The 18,103-nt window shown below is 37.1% G+C and overlaps 1 protein-coding gene across 1 annotated transcript in view; it reads left to right on the top strand.

Annotated features, from left to right (window-relative positions):
• Positions 1-18,103, top strand: part of SPIDR (scaffold protein involved in DNA repair) — a 504,871-nt gene that overhangs the window by 39,142 nt on the left and 447,626 nt on the right. The window contains exon 5 of the mRNA XM_086694922.1: positions 2,755-2,918. Within this exon, the coding sequence (XP_086551048.1) occupies positions 2,755-2,918 (164 nt within the window). The remainder of the gene's footprint in view (positions 1-2,754; positions 2,919-18,103) is intronic.

The raw sequence follows: 18,103 nt of genomic DNA, 5'->3' as shown, positions 1-18,103 counted from the left end.
TTTTCTTTTGCTCCTTTCTCCATTATCATGGCTCCCTCCCTTTCATGGCATCTGCAGTTCTTTCCTCCTCCAAATCAACTCTCTGTAGCTCCTACCTTCCATGATGTGGCGATTTTTCCACCACTAGATGTATAGTTTGTTACCTTAGTTCTCAGATCAATTTTTTGGGTGTTTGGAATGATTTGATATTTATCTCTATTCAAGGGAGGAGACAAGCATAGGGTCCCACTACTCCTCCACCATCTTAACTCTTCCTCCTTGAGTTAACTACTTTAAAATGAGTTCACATGGGGTGTCCGGGTGGCTCAGTCTGTTAAGCATCCGACTTTGGCTTAGGTCATAATCTCGCAGTGGGAGGGTTTGAGCCCCGAGTCTGGCTCTGTGCTGACAGATCAGAGCCTGAAGCCTGCTTCAGATTCTGTGTCTTCCTCTCTCTCTGCCCCTTCCCTGCTCATGCTCTGTCTCTTGCTCTCTCTTTCTCTCTCTTTCAAAAATAAATAAACATTAAAAAATTTTTTTTTTAAATAAGTTCACAAGTTGTTGACTTCTGTTAAGCAAGTTGACTGTTGGGTAAAAAATAAATGATCCCTTGGAGTGTATCTTATCATGTGTGTAAATGCTGGCTTATCTTTCTCTTCCTTTTCCTTCTCCTCCTCCCTCCCTCATTTTACCTTTAATTACCATTTATCAGTTTCTTATTTTACCCCAGACACTTGGGGCATATGTATATTATTTCCTTTTATATCAACTACATCCTGTAAGCAGAGTACCCTTGTTTTATAGAAGGAAATTGGGACTCAGAGAAGTCAAATGGCTTGCCCAGAGTCACATATTTAACAAGTATGCCAATTGATATTATTGGTTGGGATGTGTAACTTCAATGCTGTATGCTTCAACACTGTTCTGGTGCTTACCAAACCTGGCTTCTTATCATAATTTCCAAGTGAACTTTTAAAACAGTATACCTAGGGCATCTGGGTGGCTCAGTTAAGTGTCAGCTCAGCGATCTCATGGTCGTGAGATTGAGCTATGCTGAGCGTGGATCCTGTCTGGGATTCTTTCTCTCCTTCTCCCTCTGCCTCTCTCTAAATGAATGAATGAATGAATGAATGAATGAATGAATGAATGAATGAATTAAAAACAATATATTCAGACCTCCTTCCAGCTGTATTGGATTAGACTGTCTGGGCCTTAAAGCCAGAATTGGGATTGAGAGGGAAGAGCTCTGAGTTAAAATTGTCAAAATATTTTCGTCTTTAAAAAATCTTTCCCCCTCCGTTTGTCTTTTATATAACTTGGAGAAAACTTCTTAACTTTTTGAAGACTCAATTTCTTCATCTATAAAATGCAAATTTGAGTCTAACATTAATTGTCTTGACTGCTTCATAAAAACATTGTGAACAATGAAGTCTTATTAGTTTTGGTTGTGGTCTGTCATTTTCAGGGTAGGAACAGTGTTCTGTATTATCTCCTATATTTATTTGTTTGCTTGTTTTGGTATTGTGAGTGTCTAGAATGGTACAGTAGCCCCTCAGTAGGCACTGATTCTACTGAATAAATGAAGAATGATTGAACAAATGCTACAAAAGTACAGTAGCTTTGAGGGCACTTGTGTTCCTCCTCTGCCTTTCTGTGGCTTTCTGCTGTGATGCTTCAGCAACCTGGAGAATTTCTTATGCATTCCAGTGCCTGGCTTCCATAGTAAATGTGTTGTTACATGTGGGAAATAATTGCCATTATGCACCTGCTTCTCTTAGACTGGTCTGACCTCTAGTCTTTTATAATTACTCTAGTGGACTTCTATTTTCTGGAACAACAGTGTTAGATAAAAGAAGACTTCCATTTTTGTTTACTTTATTCCATATTTTTAACTTTAGCTGAAATTTTTCTTTGTTGTTCTTGTTGTTTTTATTTTGAATTTTCTTCAATTATTAAAGCTAGTAAGTTATTTTATTTTAATATGACTTCTATGTGGAAATAAGATTGTTGCTGTCAAACCTCTGAAATGGGCTGAGATATCTTACTTGTCCTCTGAGTTGCTGAAGTAGCTGTAAGGGGGAATACTTGCGTTTTGTACTGTAGGAAAGGTTTATGTTATATTCCTCAGAGATACCTCAGAGATTAATTTATCCTTAATAACTAATTTTATTTCTTTAAATACAGATTAAATTTGGTTATTTAATATATGAAAATAATTTAACTTCCAAATTAAATTTTGCAGAAGTACTACCTAGATAAAAATGCTTATAAAGTAAACCAAAAAGTAAATTTACTTGTTTCTTTATTGATGAGAAATATATAGAAAAAGTTTTAGGTGAAAATCCTTGAATAAGTCTATTAGTAGAAGACTGATTAAATAAACTGTAGGTTAACTGTGTAATGGAATACTATGTTATTAAAAAGAATGAGGATGTTGCCTGTTAATTGATGTGGGAAAACCTCTGTTAAGTAAAAAGAAATCAAAGTGTATTGGAAAAGAGGAAAAAATAATAATATATTTTATTTGCTTGGATATGCTAGAGAACTCTAGAAAGATACAAAAACAACTAATGAAAGTAGTTACCTGAGAATTGGAGTAGGGGCAGTAGGAGAAACAGGATGGCTAGAGATAAGAGTAGGAATATAGTTTTCACAGTCTTGTAATATATTTTTAAAAAATGACTCAGCAATATGGATGTTTTTAACTACTGAGAATTAAAAAAATGGATTAATAAATATTAAGGATTTTAAATTGTTTAAAATTGTATTTTTTAGATGAACTACAGTTTATTGACTGGGAGATTGACAGTGACAGGGAAGATACTAGTGAGTATAATGAATTTGAAGACTGTGAGAGTGTTGTGGAAATATCAGACTGTGCTTCTTGTTCAAGCAATCATTCTTCGACTAGTGAAGAGGGGTTCTCTGAGCTCTTGAAGGTAAGAACCAGTTGTCTCAAAATTTTTCATTCTGTTTGTCACATTTGTCAATCATAGCCGTTTAGTGTTTGAGTTTTAACTCTTTTTTCCAGGACACTTTTGATTCTTAGGGATTCTTTTATTCTTTACTTCCTTGTCTCTAAATAACATGCTTGTCATGTACTTATAAACACAGTAACTCTCCTCACCCACTCCTCCACCTGCACTTTTGCACTTTTCCCATTCCTCCATTCTCCCAGGACACATGTGTCATGGTTTGCTTAGATTAGTATTCAGCATTACGTAATATTCATAGCCATGGCAAATATTAATTATGATTATTTTTCCTTCAAAACTTTTCATTTTCCTTGGAGTTAATTATTTTGGGTTTTTGTTTGCCTAGCTTTATTTATTGATATTAAAACTCTAACTTTTTGTCCTCATTTGGCTCTCCTGTTAAGGTTTTTAGGCATAGCAGACATTCTGTCAGTTTTGTTTTCTTGGAGAACTCATTCTCACGGCCTCCTAGCTGCTCTAATTTGTTCCACTGCTTTGTGGATGTAGCCACCCTTTGGTCACTCCTCACCATTTTCCAGTAATTCCCTTTACTTCTCTTCTGTGCAGAGCAACTTTATCCTGGATTCCATGTCTTCCTCTTTCTTGGTTTTTATTCTCAGTTTGATTAAGCACATCTTTTAGGAAAGGATTTATGGAAGATAAATGGCATGCCAGAGATGTATTTATCATACTTTGATAAGTGGCTAACCATTTATGTAGAATTGTAGTTTGGAAATCATTTTTCTTCAGTATTTTGAAGACATTGCTTCATTGTCTTCTAGTTCCAGATTTGCTGTCAAGAAGTGTGAAGCTATTCTCATTCTTGATTTTTAAGGATTTTCTCTTTGTCACTTCTTTTAGCAGCATGATTGTGATATGCCTATGTGTGGTTTTCTGCTTGGAGTTTATCAAGCTTTTTGGGTATGTGGGGAATCAGAGGTCCCCAAGCCCACCCCTAGGTTTGGTAATTCACTAGGAGGACACTCAGAACTTAGTATATGGTCATACTCATGACTATGATGTATTACAGTGAAATGATACAAAGCAAAATCTGCAATTTTTCAAGAATCCTAGTCTAGTGGAGTCACATAGGATACGCTTAATTGCTTCAACAATGAGTTTTGACAACATCTGTAAAGCATTGCCCGCCAGGGGAGCTCATTAGCGACTCAGTGCCCAGAGTTTTTATTGGGGGGCTGGTACCAAAATTTTAGTACCAAAAGCATGTACCAAAATTTTAGATTTCAAGAAGGAAAACAGGTATTCAAACTAAGCCATATTGTTAGCACGGTTTAGGCAGAGGGAGACACTTTCACCATTTAGGGGAGGTTGGGAACTCTCTTGGTGTCTAAGTAAGCAGAGGTAGACAAGGACCAACATTGCAAGCAGGCCTTTCTGAGTATACCCTCAGGTCAGCTATGTTAACTTTCTTCTTTGTATGGATTTAAAGTTTTCATAACATTTAGAAAGTTTTTTTGCCTTAATTTTTTTTCTGACTTCCCTTTTCCTTTCCTTTTGGACTACAATTATATGTATATTAATGAGGCTGCTCCATGTTATATCATGGGATCATTGATGCTATATTCATTTTCCCCCCTCTCTTTTTAATTTATGCTGGCTTTTATTGCTATATCTTCAAAGTTTAATATCTTTTTGCTCTCTGTGTCTAATTTTCTGTTAATACTATCCAGTGTATTTGTCATCTCTTAAAGTTTGATATGAATCTTTTTGTATTATCTTGTCTTAACCTCATCATATCTTTTCTATGTTTTGAAAATATAGAGTGTATTTATAATAGTTGTTTTAGTGACTTTTTCTATAACTATCATTTGTGTTATTTTTGTGTCTATTTCAATTGATTAATATTTCTCTTTATTGTGGATTGTATTTTTCTCCTTCTTTGCATGCCTAGACATTTTTCAGTGGATACCAAATATTGTGAATTCTATGTTGTTCGTTGCTGGATTTTAAAAAATTTCTTTAAATATTTTGTAACTTTGTTCTCAGGTGCCGTTATTTGGAAACAGTTTCATCCTTTTGGGTGTTGCTTTATGATTTATTAGGTGGGTCTGGGGAGTGTTATGTCACTACCCTCCTGAGCATTCTATGTAATACTCCTAATTATGGGTTTTTCTGGTCTGGCTGGCAGGAGTAGCTGCCGTGGCCTGACACTGGTGTGGCATTGGGAACTGTTCTCTAGATGGTTCTTTCCCTGGTCTAGAGTAGTTTTATTTTTATGCACATACTGATCAGTACTCAGCTGAATACTTGAGGTGGATTGCTGGAGTTTTTTGTGTAGCTCTGGTTTTTCTGTTACTCTGTCCTACGAACTCTAGCTACATTTGTCTGCCTGGACACTCAGCTCTGTCTCTTCAACTCAGGGAACCCACTGGACTCAACCTCAGTTCCTCTTTTCTGTTGTGTGGTTTGGAAATTCTCTCAAGAAAGTAAGCTAGGGCAATTGTAGAGCTCAATTTTTTATTTCCTGACTTTCAGGCATTAGTGTTTTTGTCTGATGTTCAGTGCTTGAAAACCATTGTTTCATATATTTTGTCAGGATTATTTCCTTTCTTCCTACCTGCCTTCCTTTCTCTCTCTCTCTCTCTTGTTGTTTGTTTTTTTCATTTTGTTGTTACTGTTTTTGGTGTTTTAGGTGGGAGGATAAATCCATTTGCTATTATTCCATCTTGGCCACCTTTCTGATCTTTTATGCAGTCCAGTACATGATAAGATGCTCATCATCATTAGTCACTAAGGAGTTGCAAATCCAAACCATGATGAGATACCACTTTACACCTATTAGGATGGCTGTTATCCATAAATGGGAAAAAAACAACAACATTGAGATATTGGAACCCTTATTCATTGCTGGTGGGAATGTAAAATGGTACAGCCACTGTGGAAGAGCTTGATGGTTTCTCAAAAAGTTAAACATGAAATTACCACATAATCCAGCAATTCTGCTTCTGAATATATATACACAGAAGAACTGAAAGTGGGGACTCAAATATATTTGTACATCAATGTTCATAGTATCATTATTCACAATGGTTGGATGGTGGAAACAATCCAAATGTCCATCAACAAGAATGGATAAGCAAAATGTTGTATATATGTACAGTGGATTATTATTCAGCCTTAAAAAAGAATGAAATTCTGGGGTGCCTGGGTGGCTCAGTTGGTTAAGTGTCTGACTCTTTGATTTGAACTCATATCATGATCCTAGGGTTGTGGGATCAAGTCCCCTGTCAGGTTCCATGCTGAGTGTGGAGCCTGCTTAAGATTCTTTTCTCTCTCCCTCTGCCCCTCTCCCTTGCTTGTGCACTCTCTCTCTAAAATATAAAAAAGAATTTCATTCCTTTTTCTAAAATGTTAAATGTTTATTTATTTATTTTGAGAGAGAGAGAGGCCATGAGAGCGGGGGAGGGGCAGAGAAAGAGGGAGAGAGAGAATCCTAAGCAGGCTTCCCATTGTCAGTGCAGAACCCAGCTTGGGGCTTGATCTCATGAACTGTGAGATAATGACCTGAGCCAAAATCAAGAGTCAGATGCTTAACCTACTGAGCCCACCCAGGCACCCTGGAATGAAATTCTGATACAAGTACAGTATGGATGAACTTTGAAAACATTATTGTAGATAAAATAAGCCAGACACAAAAGGACAAGTGCTGTGTAATTCAACATATAAGCAGTACCTTGAATAAGCAAATTCATAGAAACAGAAAGTAGAATAGAGGTTACCAGGGGCTGAGGAGTAAGGGGAGTTATTGTTTAAATGTGAATAGTTTCTGATTGGGATGATGATGAAAGGTTCTAGATGGTTAGTGGCGCATTTATAAACATCATGAATGCATTTAATGCCACCGAGGTGTACATCTAAAAATGGTTAATATGGTAAATTTTTTGCTGTGTACATTTCACCACAATAAAAAAATTAAAAAAAAAAACTATAACATATCTTTACTTTAAAGTATTTCTCTACTATTAAAATTTTTGTTTTTTAGAACTTTTATTGTTGGTGTGGTAAAAATGTTTGTGGAGAAAATGCTAAATGATAAAGCAAAATACCAACCTGTATATACAGTAAAATCTTAACTAAGGGATCACAAAGGATCATTGAGAGTCCCGAGACTGCCACCAAACTCCCCTTGGGATAAATCATATCTAACCAGACCAGGAAGTGTTGTGCCATGACCTAAAATTTTTTGTTAACCTTTCAGTTTACAGACCGGACTAGTAACCCTTTACTTCTATTAACTTCTACAGTGTGAAAGAAGGCCTTCTGTGATAGCATGATCTTATGTCACATTATACTAAAAACATACTCCATAAAGTTTTTTCCTAATATTTACTTATTGTGGTAGTGGTTTCAGTCACTGAAATATCTGTTACCTCATGTGCCTGGCTTTTTAAAGCACCTCAATTCTGTTCAGAAAGATGGGATTTTTGTTCATAGCTTCATATCATAGGCTACCTGTTTTTATAATTTTAGAGTTTTATCTGATATTTGATGAGCAGGTTCTGTATTGATAGGATAATAAAGCATTTAATATGATGGATTCATAAATTTTATTATAGATTATTGCCATCACCAAAATAAAAATCTGGTATTTTACTCTTATCAGAAACTTGAATTTTTTTATTAGGAAATAACCGTTTATTAGTATTTTTAATTTTTTTGTTGGCTTTTTTTGGGAGAAATACTCTGTGAACTGAGGATATGTTTATCCCTTGAAGTCTGCTGTAAATAACCACGACTTTTAGAAAGACTACTGCCGCATTGATCGAGATGCTGGGTGATTGGTTGTGTTCACTACCTGAGAAACTCTTGCACTCAGGTTTTGTGGTGCTTGCAGTTCATTTCATACCTTGTTAAAATTACAAATTACAGTATGACACAGGTTTTTCAGGGAAGCTCTTGAATAATAAAATATGTAGTTATAAGAAGTAAATGTTAAGCATCCAATAGTTCTTCAAAAGGTAAACAACATATCTCTGGGTAGTAGAATTATTGGAGAAATTTATTTTCTTCTTTATTGGATTTATTTATTTCAGAATTAAAATATAAAACAAGCAAAATGGCAGTCAGTAGTTTCTTCCTCAAAGACAGAACAGAGAGGAACAGATCACATATATTGAACATACACTGAACCTTATATTTTACTAGTTTCTTTATGTACATGTATCAGCCTGTTTGAGCTGCTGTAACAAAAATACCATAGGCTGGGTGGCTGAATCAACAGAAATTTATTTCTCCCAGTTTTGGAGGCTGGAAAGTTCCATGATTTAGGTGCTGGCAGATAGGATGTCTGTTGAGGGCCCACTTCCTAGTTTGTTGAAGGCTGACTTCTCACATGGTGAGAGAGAGAAAGACTCTCTGGGGCCTTTTTAAAGGCCCATTCATGAGGGCCGATCCAAAGGCACCAAATACCATTACATTAGGTATTAGGTTTCAATATATGATTAGGTTTCAATATTCAGTTTATAGCAGTACATTTTCTATTTGAGCCTTAAAACACTTGTGAAGTAGATGTGGCTATGCCCAATTTTCAGACAAGGAAATTGTTAGAAAAGATAATGTAACTACGAACAAGTTACTCATGTAGTAAGGCAGCTGTGATTGAAAGCTTGCCATAGAAGTCTTCAGGTGTTGGTTGAATGCCTCCAAATCTACATTGATTGCTTTCTTATATTGGAAGAAGCATGCAAATGGTCAGAACTTTGAAAGATATGGTCATAGAAAAGGGAAGACTTTGGCTTGCTTTGTATGTAAAAAATTCAAGACTTCTTCCATGTAAGTCATCATGAAGTATGCTGTGTTTCTTAATAAACTTGTACATTAAAGCATAACATACTGCATTGTCATTGGAAATGAATGAATTGAATCCATTGACTCAAAAATGGATTTCTCCAAGTAGATATTGAGAAGCATTCCTACAATATAACAAAAATCCTTCTGGATTTGTGGTCTAAATACAGTGATATTCTCTATGACCTTAATTCCTGTTCCTTTTCTTATTTGTTTGTTTGTTTGTTTATTTATGTACTTATTTATGAGAGAGAGAAAGAGTAAGCAATGGAGGAAAGGGGCAGAGGGAGAGAGAGAGAATCTTAAGCAGGCTCCACACAGCATGGAGCCCAACGTGGGGCTTGATCCCACACCCTGGGATCATGACCTGAGCCAAAATCAAGCTCCAGACGTTCAGCCAACTGAGCCACCCACATGCCCCCCGTCTCCTTTTCTTCCATTCTTTTTCTCACATGGGATTCAATTTTATTTTCTTCTCAAGCATCATTCTCTTCCAAATGCTGATAACTGTTAAATCTTCCTATAAACTGGTTACTATCCTGAACTCCATGTGGATTTCCTGCTGCCTACTGACATCTTTGCATGAATGTCCTAAAGTTACTGTAAGTCAAAAGGGTCCCAAACCATATCTTTCTTTTCTTTTTAACCTAAGCTCATCTTCTTTGTGTGTTTTGGTCGTAGTTAATAACTTTCCTTTTTCATTGCCTGAGTCTATGCCATTACCATGTCATGGAGATTTGGCCTCTAAACTATAACATCCCTACAATTTCTGCCCTAAGTTGGGCCCTTTCACTAATTCTCTGTGTTGTTTCAATTGCTTCATAATTGATTTCTTAGCGTATGTCTTTTTATTAGATATATCTTAATAAAAATTATGACCTTGTCACTCACTTACTGAAACACTTTTGATGGTTCCTTATTGCTTAAAAATCAAGATCCATATAACTTAACATTCACAGTTTGGCCTCAGGTCCATCAAATGAATGAGACTTAGAAGAATATATGTACATGAATATTCATTGGTAGCATTGTTTATAAGAGAAAAGTCTTTGGGATGTAACCTAATTTTATATGAACATATGAAAATTGTTGTTTATATGATAATGAAGAAGTAAGCCAGTTTGCCAAAGGATATGTACAGTTTGATACATTATAAGAAGTGTATAAACATGCAAAACCATAGTATGTATTGGTAACGAACAGTCTTGGAGGAGAGGAAGTTTTTCTCTAGACACATTTTTCAAGTTGCTGAGATAATGTCACTTTACGTCATCATTCCCTGCAGTGCATCTGTGGAAATGTGCACTTATATCTTCAGTTGCAAGGAACACAGTTGATTGAAAGCCCCACCTACCATCCTTCAGGATCCATCATTTTTTTATATCGGGACCATACCACTAATGGGCTACTCTGTAGTCTGAAACTCTTCCTACCCTATCTTTCCTTCTTGTCCTCCTTTCATAGTTTTCAGACCTGCACTGCAAGCTCTCCTTGACCCTTTTATCCTTTGCAGGTGTTTCCTTCAGTAAGTCTCTTCTATAGCTGATGTTGTCTTGGCATCTGCCTCTCAGGAGACTAACTCATACTGTACACTCTGCCCAGCATCTTGCAGTCACACTAGCACTTCCTTCCTAATACTTAAACTAATACCTAAGCCTTTCTCTCCTGTTTATTCAACATTTCAGGTAGGTTGAAAAGAGTAAAATATGTGATGTGTGGTTTTTGTGGACTTGCCTCTCTCACAGTTTATTGTTTGTCTTTGAATTTGCATAGAAGCATGTCCTCAGAACACCTGCTCACCTAGTGGTGAGCGAGTGAACCTGGGAAGGGATAGCAGCTGATTAAGGGATCATTCACTAGCAGTTAACCATCATGGGCACCTGGAGTTTAGCACTGCTGGAAAACACTGGGAGACTGTGAATTATCTCATCAGAGGGATGAGGAAGGGGCAAGGTAGCTGGATTATTTATATGTAGATCCCTTCATTCGTTGGTTGTAGGCTGGTCCTTGGAGTTGGGGAATGGAGTATTTCCTAGTTCTTGCAGGCCACCGCACAAGTGGAAAAATGGCTTCCAGCACCAGAGAAATCCCTAAAGCAAAGAAATGGAAGTGCTGCAAATTGGAAATGGGGCCAGCAACACTGAAGATAGGGCAGAAGATATGAGTAGGGTGTCAGCAGCGTCTGCTATACTGTTAATTTTATTATTTTAAAAAATTTTTTAAATTTATTTTTTAGCATATATTAACTTTTTATGTTTTTAAATTTTAGTTAACATATAGTGCAATATTGGTTTCTGGAGTAGAATTTGGTGATTCATCACTTACATATAACACTCACTGCTCATCACAAGTGCCCTCTTTTAATACCCCTATCTAGCCTATCTCCCTCATCTCCCTCCACCAACCCTCAGTTTATTCTCTATTGTTAAGAGTCTCTTATGGCTTGTTTCCCACTGTTCTTATTTTCTTTGACCCCTACCCATATGTTCATATGTTCTGTTTTCTTTCTTAAATTCCACATGTGGTGAGATCATATGGTATTTGCCTTTCTCTGGCTGACTTATTTCACTTAGCATAATACACTCTAGTTCCATACACGTCTTGCACATGGCAATATTTCATTTTCTTTTTGATCGCTGAGTAATATACCATATATCTTTATCTAGTCACCAGTCGATGAACATTTGGGCTCTCTCAATAGTTTGGTTGTTGTTGATAATGTTGCTATAAACATCGTGGTGCATGTACCTTTTCACATCTGTATTTTTGTATCCTTTGGGTAAATACCTAAAGGGCATTTGCTGAATAGAGGATAGTTCTATTTTTAACTCTGAGGAACCTCCATACTGTTCTCCAGAGTGACTGTATAGGTTTGCATTCCCACCCACAGTGCAAGAGGGTTCCCCTTTCTCCGCATCCTGGCCAACACCTGTTGTCTCTTGTGTTGTTAATCTTAGCCATTCTGAGATGTGTGAGGTATCTCATTGGGGTTTTGATTTGTATTTTCCTGATTATGAGTGATATCGAACATCTTTTCATGGGTCTGTTAGCCACCTCAATGTCTTCTTTCTTTTGCCCATTTTTTTCCTGGATTATTTGTATTTTGGGTGTTGAGTTTGATAACTTCTTTACAGATTTTTGGATACTAACCCTTTGTCAGGTATGTCGTTTGCATACCTTCTCCCATTCCATAACTGCCTTTTTATTTTGTTGATTGTTTCCTTTGCCATGCAGAGAATTTTTATCTTAATGAGGTCCCAATAGTTCATGTTTGCTTGCCTTGCCTCCAGAGACACGTCTAAGAAGAATTTGCTCTGGGTGAGGTCAATGAGGTTTCTACCTGTGTTCTCCAGGATTTTGATGGTTTCCTATCTCATATTTAGGTCTTTCATCCATTTTGAATTTATTTTTGTATATGGTGTAAGAAAATGGTCCAGTTTCATTCTTCTGTTTGTGGCCGTCCAGTTTTCCCAACACCATTTGTTGAAGAGACTCTTTTTTCCCATTGGCTATTCTTTCCTGCTTTGTCAAAGATTCCTACTGTGTAGTGGTGGGTCCATTTCTCGGTTTTCTATTCCATTCCATTGATCTGTGTGTCTGTTTTTGAGCCAATACCATACTGTCTTGATGACTACAGCTTTGTAGTTTAAATTGAAGTCTGGAATTGTGATGCCTCTAGTTTTGTTTTTCTTTTTCAGAATTGTTTTGGCTATTCAGGGTCCTATACAAATTTTAGGATTGTTTGTTCTAGCGTTGTGTAAAATGCTGGTGGTATTTTGATAGGGATTGTATTAGAAGTATAGATTGCTTTGGGTAATATAGGCATTTTAACAAAGTTTGTTCTTCCAGTCCATGAGCATGGAATGCTTTTCCATTTCTTTTTTGTTTTAATTTTTTTTTTTTAACATTTATTCATTTTTGAGAGACAGAGAGACAGAGCACAAGTGGGGGAGAGGCAGAGAGAGAGAGGGAGACACAGAATCCGTAGCAGGTTCTAGGCTCTGAGCTGTCAGCACAGAGCCTGATGCAGGGCTCAAACTCACTAACTGTGAGATCATGACCTGAGCTGAAGTCGGACGCTCAGCCGACTGAACCACCCAGGTGCCCCTGCTTTTTCATTTCTTTGTGTCCTCTTCAATTTCTTTCACAAGTGTTCTGTAGTTTTTAGCATGCAGATCTTTTATCTCTTTAGTTAGGTTTATTCCTAGGTATCTTACTGTTTTTGGTGCAGTTGCAAATGGGATCAATTTCTTGATTTTTCTGCAGCTTCACCATTGGTGTATAGAAATGTAACAGATTTCCCACACATTGATTTTATGTCCTGCAACTTTGCTGAATTCATGTATTAATTTTAGTAGTTTTTTTGGTGGAGTCTTTCGGATTTTCTACATAGAGTATTGTGTAATCTGCATATAATGAAAGTTTGACTTCTTCCTCAACCAAATTATATGCCTTTTTTTCTTTTTGTTGTCTGATTGCTGAGGCTAAGACTTCCGGTACTATGTTAAATAGTAATGGTAAGAGTCGACCTCCTTGTCTTGTTCCTGGCAGTAGGGGAAAGCTCTTAGATTTTCCTCATTAAGGATGATATAACCTGTGGGTCTTTCATATACGGCCTTTATGATGTTGAGGTATGTTCCATCTATCCCTACTTTCTTGAAGGTTTGTATCAAGAATGGATGCTGTATTTTGTCCAGTGTTTTCTCTGCATCTATGGAGAGGATCATATGGTTCTTACCCTTTCTTTTATTAATGTGGTGTATCACATTGATCGATTTGAGAGTATTGAACCAGGCCTGCAGCTCAGGAATAAATCCCACTTGATCATGTTAAATAATTCATTTAATGTAGCATTGAATTCAGTTTGCTAGTATTTTACTGAGAATTTCTGCATCAGTGTTATTCGGGGATATTGGCCTGTAATTCTCCTTTTTTAGTGGGGTCTTTGTCTGGTTTTGGAATCAAGATAATGCTGTATCATAGAATGTGTTTGGAAGTTTTCCTTCCATTTCTCTCTTTTGGAACGTTTTGAGAAGAATAGATATTAACTCTTCTTTAAATGTCTGGTAAAATTCCCCCAGGAAGCCATCTGACCCAGGGCTTCTGTTTGTTAAAGAGACTTTACTGAATGAATTTCTTTGCTGGGTTATGGGTCTATTCAAATTTTCTATGTCTTCCGGTTTCTGTTTTGGTAGTTTGTAGGTTTCTAGGAATTTGTCCATTTCTTCTAGATTGCCCAATTTGTTGGCACATAATTTTTCATAATATTCTCTTACAATTGTTTGTATTTCTTCAGTGGTGGTTGTAATCTCTCCTTGTTCATTTGTGATTTTATCTATTTGGGTCCTTTCTCTTTTCTTTATGATTAATCTGGCTGTGGGTTTATTAATTTTGTTAATCCTTTCAAAGAACCAGCTCCTAGTTTCGTTGATCTGTTCAACTGTTTTTTTGATTTCTATATAATTTATGTTTGCTCTGATCATTATTATTTCCCTTCTTCTGCAGACTTTTGGCTTTTTTTGCTGTTACTTTTCTAGCTCCTTCAGGTGTAAGGTTAGGTTGTGTATTTGAGACCTTAGGATAGGCCTGTATTGCAGTATACTTCCCTGTTAGTACTGCCTTTGATGCATGACAAAGATTTTGGATAATCCTTTTTTCAGTTTCATTGGCTTCCATGTATTTTTTAATGTCTTTCATTTCTCGATTAGCCCATTAATTTCTTAGCAGGGTGTTCTTTAACCTCCATATATTTGAGGGCTTTCCAGATTTTTTCTTGTGGTTGACATCAAGTTTATTCATAGAGTTGTGGTCTGAAAATAGGCATGGTATGATCTTGATCTTTTCGTACTGGTTGAGGCCTCATTTGTGACCCAATATGTGATCTATTCTGGAGAATGTTCCATGTGCACTTGAAAAGAATGTGTATTCTGCTGCTTTAGGATGAAATCTTCCAAATATATCTGTTAAGTCCATCTGTCCAGTGTGTCATTCAAAGCCATTGTTTCCTTGTTGATTTTCTGCTTAGATGATCTGTCCATATCTGTAAGTGGCATATTAATGTCTCCTACCATTAAGATATTAACAATGAGAGTCTTTGTGTTTATTATGTAATGATTTATATATTTGGGTGCTTTCAAGTTGAGGACATAAGTATTTATAATTGTTTGATCTTCTTGATGGATAGACCCTTAATTATGATATAATGCCCTTCTTCAGCTCTTGTTGCATTCTTTGTTTCAAAATCTAGTTTGTCTGATATAAGTAAAAAAATTTCTTGCAGGACTGGTTTAGTGGGTATGAACCTCTTTAGTTTTTGTCTGTCTGGAAAACTCTTTATCTCTTTTCTGAATGACAGGTTAAGGAATTCTTCACTGGCTGTTTTTCCCATGCAGCATGCTGAATATTCCTGCCAGTCCTTTATGGCCTGCCAAGTTTCTGTGGACAGATCTGCTGCAAACCTGATTTGTCTTCCCTTGTAGATTAAGGACTTTTTTTTCCCTTGCTACTTTCAGGATTCTTTCCTCTTCTGTTGTGTGTGTGTGTGTGTGTGTGTGTGTGTGAATTTGTGACATGCCTTTGCAGTGGTTGACTTTTGTTGAATTTAATGGGAGTTGTCGTGCTTTTTGGATTTTGATGTCTGTGCCCTTCCCCTGAGTAGGGAACTTTTCAACAATAATTTGTTTGAATAAACCTGCCTCTTTTTCTCTCTCTTCATCTTCTGGTACTTCTATGATACGAATGTTATTGTTTCAGTGAGTCACTGCATTCCCTAAAATAAAGTGAAAATAAAGGAATAGAAATATGTAAAGTATATATATATATATATATATATATATATATATATATATAAATAATTACTACAAAATTAATAAAAATTTTAAAAAGGGAAGGGAATTGAAAAAATAAATGAAAAAAGTAATAAAGTAAAGAATAAAAGCAAAAAGGGAGCTAGTCCCTCTTTATTCAGAGCTGAAACTTTGCAGCACTCTATGAGCAATAGACTTGGCCAGCAAGCTGTTTGTGCTGGTTCTCTGGGGGAGCTCCTGCTGGGCTGACTCCTTTCAGTGGAAATGCACCTCTAGGGCGCGGGTGTTGGGTCGGGAGAGCTTGATGTAATCAGCTCCAGCTTCCACTAGGTGGCGCTGTTTTGCTGCCTTCTGTGCTGATGGACGCCATGAATATGGCCTTGGACTCTCGGCGAGGTGAAAGTTTGCGCGTCTTCCTCTCTCCACCCACTGTTCATTGAGCCCTCACAGAAGACTCATCCGTCTCCCTTTTTGTGTCCCTGGTTCCCATCTGAACGCTGTGTTCATCCTGCCCGTGTCTGAGGTTTTTTATCTCAGGTGTGCGACTGAGTTTCAAAACTCCCAATTTTTAGAGACTCTCAGGAGTGGACCTGCATTTTTCCCCTGGAGGGGGGGGGGGGCGGGTTCCCCTGGGGGGCGCGAGGGGCAGAGTCCCCCTTTGCTGGCTGGTCGCAGGAGAACCGTTGCGCGAGTGCACAGCATTTCACAGTTTATGATAAAACAGAGCAGAAAGCCAGCACTGAGCTTCTCTCAGTCAGCTTCCCTGCACCTATGCTTGGTAACAGCACAGCACGTTGGTGCCACCCATTTTTCTTGCCATCCAGGGGATCTTCAGACCATACTTTCACTCGTAGGATTCAGCCCTGCTTCACCACCTGAGCACCTGTAAGCCAGGCATGCCCGCTAGGGTAGCAGACATAAAATTCAGATTTTGCACTCCACTGCTTATACTACTTTGTGGTATCCTCTGTAAGCATGCATCCTCCCACCGCAGTAGCCATAGCTTCATCTTACCCAAGGAAACTTTCTGCAGCTCGTACCTTCCCAAAGGTGGTCACTTTTCTACTGGAGGACTTGCAGTTTTTGTTCTCTCAGACCTCTGATTGATTTCTTGGGTGTTCAGAATGATTTGATAACTAGCTGTGTTCAAGGGAGGAGACAAGGGTAGCATCCTCTTACTCCTTCACCATCTTCTGCTATAATGTTTAAATGAGCCATGTACATTGAATAAAATGGAAGAGAGGAAGATTTATACTATAATTAGTAATTTTCTAACTATTACTTAGCTCTCCAGAAGCAAATTCTCCCTAATACTTCCACTATTGAGTAATTATTATTTTATGAATGAGAGGCCATTTGTCTCTCATTCACATTTGTACAAATAGAAGATATATGGTGTGTGGATACTTACTCTATGGGAATACCATACTTCTATTCAGTGGGAAGCATTGATTATAATTCAGGTCTTTCTTGAATCCCTTGCCCAGGATGGCATGAGGGATGCTGTTGATTTAGGAAATAGTCTTGCTTGTGAGCATAATTCTGCCAGTTCTCTAGAGCAGAGTTCTTCTAGTGCTTATGTAATGGCAACTGAACTCATCATGATAGTAGCAGCTAACATTATGAGTTCTTCCTTGTGGTGCATTCTTCTGAGTGCTGTGCTATGTACATTAGCTTGTTTAAATCTCAAAATAATTTTGTGAGGTGGGAGTTCTATATCCCTAATTTTCAGAGGATTTTGAGGCACAGAGAGATTAAGGAATTTTTATATGGTCATAAAGTAGTATGTGACTCAGTTGGGATTTTAACTCAGGCACTCTGGCTTCTGAGCTGTGGTCCTGGCCATTTTGTTACTATCAAAAATAGTAATAGCAACAGTAACATTAACGACAACATGATAACCCTGTGTTCTTACTGTATGTCAGGCAGTTTGCTAAGTGCTGATCATGTGAGGTAGGTGTTATTTTTAACCCCATTTTACAGATGAGAGAATGGAAATATAGCTAATAAATGGTAGAATAAGATTTTATCTCATATAGTCTGATTCCAAATTATCTTAATTGCTTCTCTTGTATTCCTTGGAGTATAACATGACTACATGTTCAACCAATTGGAGGAAAAGCATGATGGAAATCAAAGACAATAAATAGCAATAACTTCTCTTTGTAATGTTGTCTTTTAGTATATTTAACAAATGTAGTTGATTATTGATGTGACTGTCCATACTATTTAATATTGCTATCTGGGTTTTCACAATTTATCAGTGTCTTCCAAGAACCCTTTATGTAGAGGGCAGCAGAGACACAGCAGTGATGTCTCCTCATAACCTACATTTTTCAGGAAGTATGAAGGAAGTTGGATTTAGATGACCTTTGTTAATTCTCGTGTATTTTCTGTAGTGACTCCTATGCAGATACAGGTTAACAGGCGTAGTAAATATCAGTTGACCTAATTAAGATTCAGGCTTTTGTTGAAGCTATGTAACAGAAGCTGGCTGGCACAAAAGAAAGATCTCAAAGTAGTTCATGAAGTTTT

This window comes from Puma concolor, chromosome F2 (genome assembly GCF_028749965.1).
Source record: "Puma concolor isolate L17-30 chromosome F2, mPumCon1.1.hap2, whole genome shotgun sequence".
NCBI lineage: Eukaryota > Metazoa > Chordata > Mammalia > Carnivora > Felidae > Puma > Puma concolor.
Note: the sequence above shows the minus strand (reverse complement) of the source record. Positions and strands in the feature narration are given on the sequence as shown.